At 48.8% G+C, this 13,022-nt stretch overlaps 1 protein-coding gene across 1 annotated transcript; it reads right to left on the bottom strand.

The window, feature by feature from the left end:
• Positions 1-3,819: 3,819 nt before the first annotated feature.
• LOC140112575 (very-long-chain 3-oxoacyl-CoA reductase-B-like) lies at positions 3,820-12,140 on the bottom strand. The gene is made up of 11 exons (XM_072132556.1): positions 11,831-12,140; positions 9,874-9,920; positions 9,724-9,799; positions 9,525-9,635; positions 9,085-9,152; positions 8,737-8,781; positions 7,837-7,871; positions 7,218-7,299; positions 7,037-7,102; positions 4,049-4,198; positions 3,820-3,972 (listed from the first exon to the last, which is right to left on the bottom strand). Exons 1-11 carry the CDS (start codon positions 11,988-11,990, stop codon positions 3,850-3,852), a joined length of 963 nt encoding a protein of 320 aa, XP_071988657.1. The 5' UTR covers positions 11,991-12,140; the 3' UTR covers positions 3,820-3,849.
• Between the last annotated feature and the right edge of the window lie 882 nt (positions 12,141-13,022).

Below are 13,022 nucleotides of genomic sequence, written 5' to 3'. Positions count from 1 at the left end.
GTCAGACTCATCGTCCCCATCAGCAGACTCTGGCCCAGTTTCCCCCCTCGAGGACCTTTCATCCAAGGAGGAGGGAGACTCGGTGCCCCCCACAGGACCTACCGCCACTGACTCCAGATCCTTACCCCCTACCTCCTCTTCCGAAGAGGAGATATCCTTGAGGGCTTGGAAACGGTTTGAGAGAACAATCAAAGGGGAGGTGGTTTGGCCTTCCTTTGAAGCGGCTGCAGCTTTTACAGTTTTGCGTTTTTTCTTTTTGGCACCCTTCTTACGTTTTTCATTTAGCCACCTCCTATTGTCCTCATCCATACTCTCATAAAGAGAGGAACCAGTGGTGATGGCCTCTTCCTCTTTCTCCAGCCTCCTGACCTCTTCATCCAAGTCCTGTTCCCCCAGGGCCTCAGCTGCGGCAGCACTTGTCTCAGGAACAGGGCTACGGCTCACCCCAGCAGCCTGGGGCTCCCCAAGCTCTCTGCTCCTTCGACGGCCTTCAAGTCGCCTCAACTTAGAAGGCGGCATGGTTTTGCCTTTCTTCCTTGGCCCCTCTGCCCCTTCAGCCCTAGCAGAACCCTCCACAGCAGAAGCAACACCTCGGCTCTCTCCCACTGGGGCTCCGACTATATTGGCAAAGGAGCGAGGGCAGCGACTGAACGGGTGACCAAGCTCACCACACAGATGACACCTGATCTGCTCACAGTTTGCGGCAAGATGACCAACCCCACCGCACAATGCGCACTTCTGCACATGGCAGTTGGCGCTAAAGTGCGTGGGATCACCGCATCTGTGGCAGACCTTTGGCTGCCCCTGGTAAAAGATCAGGATTCTGTCCCTCCCCAAGAAAGCTGAGGAGGGAATGTGGGTGACCGTGCCTCCTGAACGCCTCAACTTAACCATGAAGGTCCAGGCTCCTGACCAGATGCCAAACTCATCCAAGTTCTTTTTAGGAACTGCCACCACTTCGCCATACCTGTTCAACCAGGTCATAATATTCATGCATGAAAGTGACTCATTACATGTTAAAACGGTCACTCTCTTGATCTCATTTTGACGGGACACCGCTTGCACAGCGAAATCCCGCCAGCCGGGCTCATTGCGCTTCAGCTCATAATTCGACCAAAAGAGCTCAAGGCCCTCCGGCCGAACAAAGCTGATGTCAAAAATGGGGGTGCCATAGGGATGTATCAAGGCAAAGATGTCAACTGCCTTGAAGTTCATCTTCAGAAGGAGCTCTACTACTTTTGCCCTTGGAGGGCACGCATCACTGCCCCTCCAGCGAAGACGGACCACATTCCTACGAGTCCCCACTGGCCCGGCTGTCGGGAGAGACCACAAAGTGTCTCCCCCTCTTTCCTCTCGGAAGGCTGACAGGCCAAACCTGTCTATCCAGAAGGATAAATCAACCTCCTGCCCCTCTACATTCATCGTTCTCTCTCCCCTTCTGAGGGCCTCCAGGAGGCGCCGTTGCAACATGCCGTCCCCAAAGTCTGGTGATGGGGAGGATACACCAGCAGCCCCAGCAGCGACACTCGCATAACTACGCGTCTGAGATGCCGCCACCAGGGGGCAGATGGACCAGCCCCCACTGACCCTACAGACCCACCACCTACAACAACATTACTACCACCATTCACACCACTATTCACACTACAAGATGGTACACTAGCTTCCACACACACAGTGGCTGGACCAGCTGCAGTCTTTGCCGCAGGGGATAGGACCATCTCCCCAGGACAGGCGGCCGACCCCTGGCTTGAGACAGTCCCATCCAGTCCAGCGTCCTTTTTTTTTCCTCCAGGAGGATCGGGTCCCTTTGCCCCAACTGCCCCTGCACACAGCGGCAACCGCTTAGCAGCTGCCACAGGTTCCAGGGCAGCCAGAGCACTCACAGCGGGCTCTAGTGCCAGGCCACCCCCCCTCTCACTGAGGGACGGACCTGAACACCAGAACCAGAACATGCCGTGCCAGCCGCCGGGCCGCCCTCACCGTTCGGCCTCATTGCCGATGTCTGCCCCACGCCACCTTTGCTACCACAAGCAGAGATGACGTCTGTTGCCATTAGCGATGCCACAGGTTTTATCTTCCCACTCCCTTGCTCAGGGTCCACAACAGAACTCGAGCTGGGGCGGGAAGTGGGACTCGCACAACGGGCTTTCCCTGCCGCTGGCGGGGGGTGCACAGGGTGGGGTACATATACAAGTCTCACCTCCTCTCTGGCCGAGATCTTCTTAGCCTTGGTCTTTATTTTCATCTCCGGTCCCAGATCATCACCAAACGCCATGTTCTCCATATGGACCGGAGACTCGAGGAGGCGAATCTGCGCCATCAGCCTCCCACCCCGGCCGCTGGTGTCATCTTCCCCCTCACCAGCAGAGCTGGAGTCTGATGGTAGAGCCACCTGCTCTGCAGAGGGCCCGCTGTACGCTGGCCTGCTGATGTTGCTGCAGACTATCAGATGGACACTGCTGATGTTCTGGTGCAGTCTCTTCCACCTCCTCCTCATCCATCTGCGACTGGAGGCCCCTCAGTCTCCGGGTTTTCTCCTCCTCCATGGCCCGGAAACCGGTCATCGTTCTCCATCTTCTCTCTGAAGGGGCCGCTGTGCTGCAGGATGATGGTCTTCCTTCCCTCCAGAGAGTTGATGTTTTTCTTTAGCCGCTTTGCAATCTCTACAAGCTCCACCTTGCTGGTCCTGGTCGCTGTAGCCATCTTTGCCCGGGTCTCTCGCAGCTCCTCCCGGAGCCGCCACAAGGTCTTACTGGCTTCCTCATACTCACGGAGGTTCTCCACAATTCGGGTGCTGTAGGTGACATCAGGCTCCCGGGCCTTGCACACCCACCAATCCTGGTCACCCCCGTGAGTACTTAGCTGTGAGGCTGCTCCAGAAGGAGCGCTGCTGGGTCCTGCCACCTCACCTCCACCTGGGGCCTTTCGGCGTCCACGGATTTCTGGCTGCGACCCACGTGGAGCTGCATTGCTGCGACTCCTCCCGATCTTCTGACCGCTGCTGGCTTAGCCGGTTGCTGCGTCTCTCCAGCTCCCGCCGGCCTAGTCCAGGAACTGGAGGCCTTGGACTGGCGTCCGCTGCTCATTCCCAGGACCTGCACTCTCCCTGGGGAGATAATACAGGCCCTGGCTGGTCTGGGATCTCCTGGCTCTAACTCACACACAGAGCACCTGGAGCTGCAATCAGAACCAGAACCACACCCACAGGCTGAGCACTTCCTTCTCCTGTATATATGGACAGTGCACAGTACTACTTCTCCTGTATATATGGACGGTGCACTGTACTACTTCTCCTGTATATATGGACAGTGCACAGTACTACTTCTCCTGTATATATGGATAGTGCACAGTACTACTTCTCCTGTATATATGGATAGTGCACAGTACTACTTCTCCTGTATATATGGACGGTGCACAGTACTACTTCTCCTGTATATATGGATAGTGCACAGTACTACTTCTCCTGTATATATGGACAGTGCACAGTACTACTTCTCCTGTATATATACAGTGCACAGTACTACTTCTCCTGTATATATGGGCAGTGCACAGTACTACTTCTCCTGTATATATGGACGGTGCACAGTACTACTTCTCCTGTATATATATACAGTGCACAGTACTACTTCTCCTGTATATATGGGCAGTGCACAGTACTACTTCTCCAGTATATATATGTACAGTGCACAGTACTACTTCTCCAGTATATATATGGACAGTGCACAGTACTACTTCTCCTGTGTATATGTACAGTGCACAGTACTACTTCTCCAGTATATATATGGACAGTGCACAGTACTACTTCTCCTGTGTATATGGACGGTGCACAGTAAAACTTCCCATAATTTATTTATTTTTATTTCTAAGTTGCAGGACCTTGAACATGAGGTTGGCGGCGCAGCCGGCGACGTAGAGACCGATCCGGGAGTTCATGACGGTGTCGCTCAGTATGTGATCTAAGATATATTCCTGCAAGGAAAGTACAGCCATAAGTAAGTGCCCCCTCTATTTAAAGGGCCAGTACAGGTAAGTGATTGGGTTATACCTGTACATAGTGGGAGAGGCAGCCATTGGTGCGAGTCGTGTACCCGACCGTGTCCAGAGCTTCCTGCACAAAGTCATCGCTGGTCTTCACCACAATGTTGGTTTTTAGATTGAAAGACATATTTGTGGAGACCAGATACGGCAGCACCGACTGGGGAGACAAAGGGCGCCCGTCACTTTAAGAAACTGCTGGAGATTATGGATTGGGGCTTAGCACAACTTGAGGGTGCCCCTCATGGCTTCATATCAACCCCTAATTATGTACTTTTTATTACGTTTAGGTAATTTTTGAGGAAAGTTTACCTCAGATTTGTCCCTCCCTGTGTTTTAGTTCGGTTCCTCCCCCCCCCCCCCCCATTAATTGTATGTCTGGTGAGCCGGCCCATAACATCTGCACAGCAACAGACGTTTCATTGGCTTTTAGTTCGGTCCCCCCCCCCCATTAATTGTGTGTCTGGTGAGCCGGCCCATAACATCTGCACAGCAACAGACGTTTCATTGGCTCAGTAGTGCCGGTTATTTTTATCCACTTTTGCCCAGTGACCGATCTGCTCTTTCATTGGTCTGGAACAGCTGATTGGCGGGAAACTTACCTATAAAAGGAGGACTGGGGCGAGGTATTTTAGGCACCAGCGGTTAGGATACCCTGTTCACCTTCCCTGTATTAGGTTTAGTCGCTCAATTTTATTACAGGGGGTTTAGTCGCCCCTTTTAATTGTTTTATTGTTGATGTATTCTGAATTTTTATAGTTATGCCTTTTAATATTTATTACATTATATAGTCATTTAATTGAGTTGTCCCTCCCCCCAACCATTTGTTATGTAACCCCTTCCTGCCATCAACCCCTTTCTACTGACGCACCTTTTCTGTTTCTGTTTTCTTCCTTCCCACCTTTCGAAAATGCATAACTTTTTTATTTTTCCATGAGTATTGGGGCTTATTTTCTGCGTAGCAATTTTATTTTCTAGTGACAGTATTTCATATTCTATGCCATGTACTGGAAAGCTGGAAAAAATTCCCAATGCAGTGACCTTGTGGGCTTCGTTTTTATGGTTTTCACCCGGCGCTCCAAATGACACCTCTACTTTATACTTTGGCTTCCTAAAATCATGAAATTGCTAAATTTATATAGGTTTTATGCAGTTTTAATAGATTGAAAAAAATGAAAACCTTCCGTATGAAAAAAATTCTTCGTTTCGCCATCTCCTGATAACTTTTTCATACTTCGATGCATGGAGCTGTGTGAGGTGTTATTTTTGCGGAATAATTTTGGACAATTGGGCGCCATTTTCCGCTACAGGGTTCAACACCAGGAATAATCGTTATTATATTTTGAAAGATCAGGACTTTTTGGGATGCAGCGAGGCCTAACATGTTTCCAATTTAATTTGTTTATTTTTACATCAATTCTAGGGAAATGGGGTGATTTGAGCTTTTAGGTTTTTCACAATATTTTTTTTTACCTTTTTTTTAAGGATTTTTCAGACCCTCTAGGGTACTTTAACTCAAGGTTATGTGATTGATCCTACTGTATACTGCCATGCTTCTACATGGGGTATGGAAAGTATTCAGACCCCTTTAAATTTTTCACACTTTTTTTTTATTGCAGCCAATTGGAAAGATCTTTTTTGATCTTTTTTTTGCTCGTTAATATGCACTCTGCACTTCATCTAACCTACATGTTGTCCATTAACTCCTGACCAACCTAGCTCCACCCGTCTATATAAGCGCTCACAGTCCATGTCAGAGCATCTGAGAATCATGAGGTCTAAGGAACTGCCCAAGGAGCTTAAAAACACAATTGTGGAAAGGCACAGATCTGGCCAAGGTTACAAAAGAATTTCTGAAGCACTCAAGGTCCCTAAGGGCACAGTGGCCTCCCCACATCTCTTCCTCAACCCGGCCATCCAGCCAAACTAAGCAATCGTGGGAGAAGAGCCTTGGTTAGAGAGGTAAAGAAGAACCCCAATATCCCTGTGGCTGAGCTCCAGAGATGCAGTAGGGAGATGGGAGTCACCTATCACTGCAGCCTCCAGCCGTCGGGGCAGATTCTCTGCTTTGAGGAGATGAATATTGAAGTTTTTGGTGTTAATTCGAAGCAGCTGAGAAAACCAGGCGCCGCTCATCACCTGCCAAACACAATCCCAGCAGTGACACATAGGGGGGCAGCATCAGGATATGGGGGGGACAGGGACAGGACCACTGGGGTAATGGAAGGAAAGATGAATGTGGCCAGTACAGAGATATCCTGCATGAGAATTTCTTCTAGAAGCTCTGGACCTCAGACTGGGCCGAACCTCCCAACAAGACAATGACCCTAAGACCACAGCTAAAATAACACAGCAGAGGCTTCAGAACATCTCTGTGACCATCCCTGACCAGCCCAGCCAGAGCCCGGACCTAATTCCAAAGGAGCATCTCTAGAGGTCGTCTCCACCAACGTTCACCATCCAACCTGAGGAAACTGGAGAGGATCTGCAATGAAGAGGCAGAGGATCCCCAGATCCAAGGGGGAGAAACTTGCAACATCTTCCCAAGAAGACTCCTGGCTGCACCAGCTCCAAAGCTTCTACTCCTCACTGAGCAAAGGGGGCAAATACTCATCACCGGGGGCCGAATACTCATCACCGGGGGCCGAATACTCATCACCGGGGGCCGAATACTCATCACCGGGGGCCGAATACTTATCACGGGGGGCCGAATACTCATCACCGGGGGCCGCAGCAAACACCACTTTACATGGAGACGGCTCAACCCCTGAGCCCTTTCAATACAACCATCACGGACTTGTGAAGTAGCAATACGTCCCAAGTTGTTAAGAGGTTAATTTCCAACTATTTTGTTTGTGTCTGTATTTTAGTTTAAGTGGTTTTGTGATTGGTGGGTCCATGATGCCATGTCCCATAGCTTAGAGGCCGTGTAACCGGCGTGCAGCACGTGACACCAGAGTACCTGCGGATGAGTAGAACATGGATGTCATACTGTTACCTGAACTGTAATCCCATCAGACTTGTACTCCATGTGCAGGGAGCGGGAGAAGAAGTCCATGAAGGCCTACAAGATACACAGTGAGATCATACAGTAGATACCACCTCTATGGGGGCCTATGGGTGGAGCAGTCTTCAGATTTGTGGCCCTGTAGCCATGTGTATGATTTTTTTGTAGGTACCTTAGTGGCTCCATACATGGTCATTATTGGATAAGGCCGGATCCCGGTAGAAGAAGAGATGTTTATGATGAGACCTTTTTTCCTATGAGGAATGAGAGGACAATGCCAGTCAGTATCTTACAAGGTCCGACCAGCTTGGCCACGTTACTAAGATGTTCCAATCTGCTGTTCCCTGAGTATCGTAACGATTCTGTCGCCAGGTCATGTAACTAACTTCCTGTTATCTGATGAAATAGACCACAGGCTTCTCTAAATCTGTTTCCTTCATCTGAAAGTTGCAAATACAATTCTCAGTAATTTCCTAGTAATTTTCCTAGCATCATGCGGTGTATATAAACACAGTAAATTTCAGTCTGTCTCCTTCCCCCACTGGCATCCGCAAATATTGTCTATAGTAAGTTCTCAGTCAGTCTCCTTCCCCCCTTACATCTGCCCCAGTTTGCTCCAAGTGTCTTTCCTCTATCTGTAGCTATAAATACAATCCTCAGATCTCAGTCTCTCTCCTTCCCCCACTGGCAGCTGGAAATTTTGACTCCAATAAACTCCCACTCTTTCTACCTGTGATGGAACAATAGCAACTATGATAGCTAATCTCTCTTCCCCACAGCATCCCCCTTACCTCTGTAACATTTTAGGAAGCACAATCCTGGTCATCTGAAAAAATACAAGAATGTGATCACATGTCAGACCAATACTCTATATCACCCTGCAGGGGGAGGGGCAGACTCATAGCTCCTCCTTTTGTCTACATCACCCTGCCGGAGGAGGGGCAGACTCATAGCTCCTCCTTCTGTCTACATCACCTTGCCGGAGGAGGGGCAGAGTCATAGCTCCTTCTTCTGTCTACATCACCCTGCTGGAGGAGGGGCAGACTCATAGCTCCTCCTTATGTCTGTATCACCCTGCAGGTGGAGGGTCAGATTCATAGCTCCTCCTTCTGTCTACATCACCCTGCCGGGGCAGGGGCAGACTCATAAGCTCCTCCTTCTGTCTACATCACCTTGCCGGAGGAGGGGCAGATTCATAGCTCCTCCTTCTGGTTGTATTACCCTGCCCTAAGAGGGGCAGATTCATAGGTCCTCCATCTGGCTGTATCACCCTGCAGGGAGAGGGGCAGACTCATAGCTCCTCCTCCTCGCTGTATCACCCTGCAGGGAAAGGGGCAGATTCATAGCTCTTCCTTTTGTCTCTATCACCCTACAGGGGGAGGGGCAGATTCATAGCTCTTCCTTTTGTCTGTATCACCCTACAGGGGGAGGGGCAGATTCATAGCTCTTCCTTTTGTCTGTATCACCCTACAGGGGGAGGGGTAGACTCATAGCTCCTCCTACTGTTTGTATCACACTGCATGGGACGAGGCAGACTCGTAGCTCCTCCTGTCTATATCACCCTGCAGGAGGAGGAGCAGACACATAGCTCCTCCTTCTGTCTGTATCACCCTGCAGGAGGAGGGGCAGACCTGTAACTCCTCCTCCTGTCTGCCTCTCTCTGCTCTATTAGTTATGGCTCAGATACTTACATGCACCATGGATAATATATTGCAGTTCAGGGTGTAATCTATTTGCTAAAAAGGAATAGAAAAGTCTTTAGTATTTCTCTAAATGTACGTGTAAGTGATGTACAGGATCGGGTGTGAATCATGGGAGAATAGAAAACTTTATCTAGAAGGGATGCTGCTCTTCCATGATGGTGGGGTCCAGTAGAGGCGTGGGTGAGGAGTACTGTGATATGTTAGCTGGTTGTGGGATGTCAAATATTGGGTGGGGGCTAGATAAATATGTTGTATGCTAATTCTGTGTTTGTGTGTAGGGGGGGGGGGTACATACTTTTTCTAGAAAATTTCCAATGACTATAATCCAAAGCTCACCTTGGGGACATCGTCTACTTCAAGAAATCTTACTGGATCCAAGACGTAACTCATCCCAACATTATTCACTATAGAAAGAGAAGACAGTGGTTACAGCGCCACCTCTGGCCATAGCCTGTGTTATGGAGGTACATCGATAGAAAACAATGGAATCTTCTATCACCCATTCCCTTGGTCAATCTCCAGTCCTTGGAATAGTTCCAGAAACCACATAACCTGTACAACACCAAAGATCTCAAACTATCAAACGACCTCCAGCCTCAGATGTTCATGGCCCCAGAATAAGAAAGAAATATACAAACATTAACACATGTCCTACATACAGAAAAAAAACTTCTAGATCATTCCTGAACGGTGCTGGAGAATGTTCTGTAGGCAGAAGACGCATCCAAGGAGAACATCTCCAGTCTTCTCTGGTCCTGATTAATGTCCGGTCTTACCTAGAATGCCGATATCCAGGTCCTTCAAGCCATTCTCCACTTTTGGATAAATCTCAGATCCTCCAGTGAAGTCCACCTGGATGATCTTGGTTTTTTGTTGGCTCTGTTTTTCTAAGAATACAAGAGGATTACGTGATGATTAGGTCTTCGTTCTCCATCTTAGAAGCCTGCGTCTTGTGGAGACTTTCTTGCTTCTCACCTATCTCTTGGGCAACTCTTTGTAGCTTTTCTTCATTCCGACTGATGAGGACGACATCGAAACCCCTTTTTGCCAACTACGAAGAAGACATAGAAGTTTGAGACGGGTTAATGGGATACACAAATAGACTTAAGACCACGGTCTACGAACCTGCAGTGCATAGGCCTTTCCGATTCCATCTGTTGCTCCAGTCACCACTGAGGAGAAGAGATCAGATCATTGTTACATGGAATATTAAGGTTATTTTATTTAGGTTCCATTTCCTTCTTGTTTTCAAAATGGATCTAGCCTCATTACATACCTGAATATGGACACCAGTAGATATTGTTACTTCTCCAGTATTTTTGCAGCTGTATAATGAGCCCCCAGAGACCCCAGTTGACCTCTACTTTGGATCATTGTAAATGTGCAAAATGAACCATATTCTTATTTTTCCCACTGTACATGACACGGTTCAGTAGTTCTGGATTTTATGCTATTATTGGTGGTGTATATAGACCCGCTAGCACAAGGGGTAGTTTTTAGACATTCAATCCCTGAGACCCACCCAGGAAATCTAATGCTCCTCCTATATGTCTAAATTCTCACTCCTCACTACTTTTGCGCTTGACTTATTGCATCTCATCTCATCCCCCAACCTAATCACGGTGCTTTTGCCACCTCTAAGTCACCTCTTTAAACGTTCACTATCCACTGGTATTGTTCCATCTTCACCCCCATCCTAAAGAAACCATCTCTGGATCCATCTTCTTTGCTGAACTATCACCCTATCCCACTTCTTCTACTGGCTTTGAAAATCCTGAAACAACATGTCCATCTGAGTTATCCCAACCAATTACTCCACTGAGTCTGAACTGACCAAAGTCTCCAATGACCAAATGTCTTCCAAGGCAAAACCCCACTACTCAGCTCTCCTCCGCCTTTGTTGACCCTCTCTCCTGCTGTTCCCTTGGTATCACTTATCTGGCCCTTTCCGGGATCTCCTCATACCTCTCCAACCGCATGCCTCACTCCTCTTCTGTTGGCATCACAAAAGCCCTGTCCTAGGACCCCTAGGAACTTGTAATCTTTCCTCCACCTAACACATCCCTCCCACCAAACATAAACATCACAATTCATGGCCCCTTACTTCCCCTGGTCTTTAAAGTCCTCTGCCTCGGAGTCATCTTTGACTTTGCCTTATCCTTTAAACCTAACAATCAGACCTTACTACAACCTGCCGCCTCCATCTCAAGAACATCTCTCTAATCAGATCCTTCCTCAACCCGGAGGCTAGTACATTGCTGGTCTATGTCTTCCTCATCTATTGGTTGGACTACTGCAATACTCTTCTCTGTGGTCTTCCAGCTAACTCTCTAGCATCCCTCCATTCTATCCTTAAGGCCTTCTGCACAAGAACGTATCCTTCCTGGAGCCGCAAAATATGGCTATTGGCTGTTTTTGCGGCCCGTGTGTCAACAGTATGAGCCATAGGTCTTCCATTTTTGCGGATCTCCAGAAGAAAACTGGAAGCTGGCAAATTATGTCAAAAGCTCGTCCAAACTAGTGGTATATCACATGATAGTGTTGCCTAGCAACTGATCAGCAAATAGTGATGGCAAACGAAAGATGCACTTTATGTAATCCATATTTTTCAGTCCCGTAGATTTCTATGGGAGAGCGGAGCTACAAACTCGGCCAAGTATAGGACCTGCCCTGAGTTTTTTCTCAGGGGCTCTGGGCCCAGACACAGTACTTAGGAATCCTAAGCTTTGAGCATGACCCTACAGCAATCCATGGAGCCGTAAGACCGCAAAATGTTTCAGATGGTCCAAACACTCCATCTTATCCTGAGAACCCATCTGTCTAGGATTGCCTACAACACTCAAAAACCCCACTTCTCTTTACCCTCACCTTGTGTCTCTATCACCCTCCCGTATAGATTGTGAGCCCTCACCTTGTGTCTCCATCTACCCTCCCGTATAGATTGTGACTGCCCATGGGCAAGTCCCATCTTCCACTAGTTCCAGATCTTTGTAGCTTTTGTACTTGAATTTATCTTAACGCAATGTTGCTCTATAAATTATTAATAATCATAATCTGCAGTAGTCATGTTGTACCCTCTTACCTGCCCATCCCCCATACTTCTTGAGGTCAGTCCTCCACCATCGGGAGAGTACATGGTTCTTGATCCCCACCAGTAGGATCCATAGCTGTTTGAGGAGCAGATATGATAGAGCCAGGAGTCCCAGCAGGTGGAGCCGCTGGTCGTATCGTGTCTCCTCCATGAGATCTTCTCTGCAGGTCCTGAGTGTTGTCCCCCGAGTTGATCCTACTACACGAGAGCTGCTCTACATGTCCTCTCACCGGTCATAAATCAAAATGGGGTGTTCTCCCATTATTTCACCATACAATCTCTCATGGGGGAGGTGCTTATTTGCATGAAAACATTTTGTCCTGAACGAGTATGTGCCACCTACGAGAACAGGAAGAGAAATTATATGTAATTAGCACAGATGATGAATCTCATTACTCCACCTTATTGGTTTTAGGTTTCCTTCTGGTGCAGGTTGGTAAATTTCATGGTGATAATTCCTTGGAAGGAAAAGTTCTTGATGTCGTCAAGACAACTGCCACATTGGAGGTTTATATTCCTGTACTAAATCTTGTGGTTCATCTTTTTTGAGGACACCAGCTTGTTAGCCCACATGCTAGGTAGAAGAACAGAAACCATGACCCCTCATCCTGACACTTCCGTCACGACCCCTCATCCTGACACTTCCGCCACGACCCCTCATCCTGACACTTCTGCCACGACCCCTCATCCTGACACTTCCGCCAGGACCCCTCATCCTGACACTTCTGCCACGACCCCTCATCCTGACACTTCTGCCACGACCCCTCATCCTGACACTTCTGCCACGACCCCTCATCCTGACACTTCTGCCACGACCCCTCATCCTGACACTTCTGCCACGACCCCTCATCCTGACACTTCCGCCAGGACCCCTCATCCTGACACTTCTGCCACGACCCCTCAGCCTGACACTTCTGCCACGACCCCTCATCCTGACACTTCTGCCACGACCCCTCATCCTGACACTTCTGCCACGACCCCTCATCCTGACACTTCTGCCACGACCCCTCATCCTGACACTTCTGCCACGACCCCTCATCCTGACACTTCCGCCACGACCCCTCATCCTGACACTTCCGCCACGACCCCTCATCCTGACACTTCCGCCACGACCCATCATCCTGACACTTCCGCCACGACCCCTAATCCTGACCCCCCTCTAAGTCTCAATTTCCTGACAATA

This window comes from Engystomops pustulosus, unplaced genomic scaffold, assembly GCF_040894005.1.
Source record: "Engystomops pustulosus unplaced genomic scaffold, aEngPut4.maternal MAT_SCAFFOLD_889, whole genome shotgun sequence".
Taxonomy (NCBI): domain Eukaryota; kingdom Metazoa; phylum Chordata; class Amphibia; order Anura; family Leptodactylidae; genus Engystomops; species Engystomops pustulosus.
The sequence above is the reverse complement of the archived record's forward strand: the minus strand, read 5'-3'. Positions and strand labels throughout refer to the sequence as shown.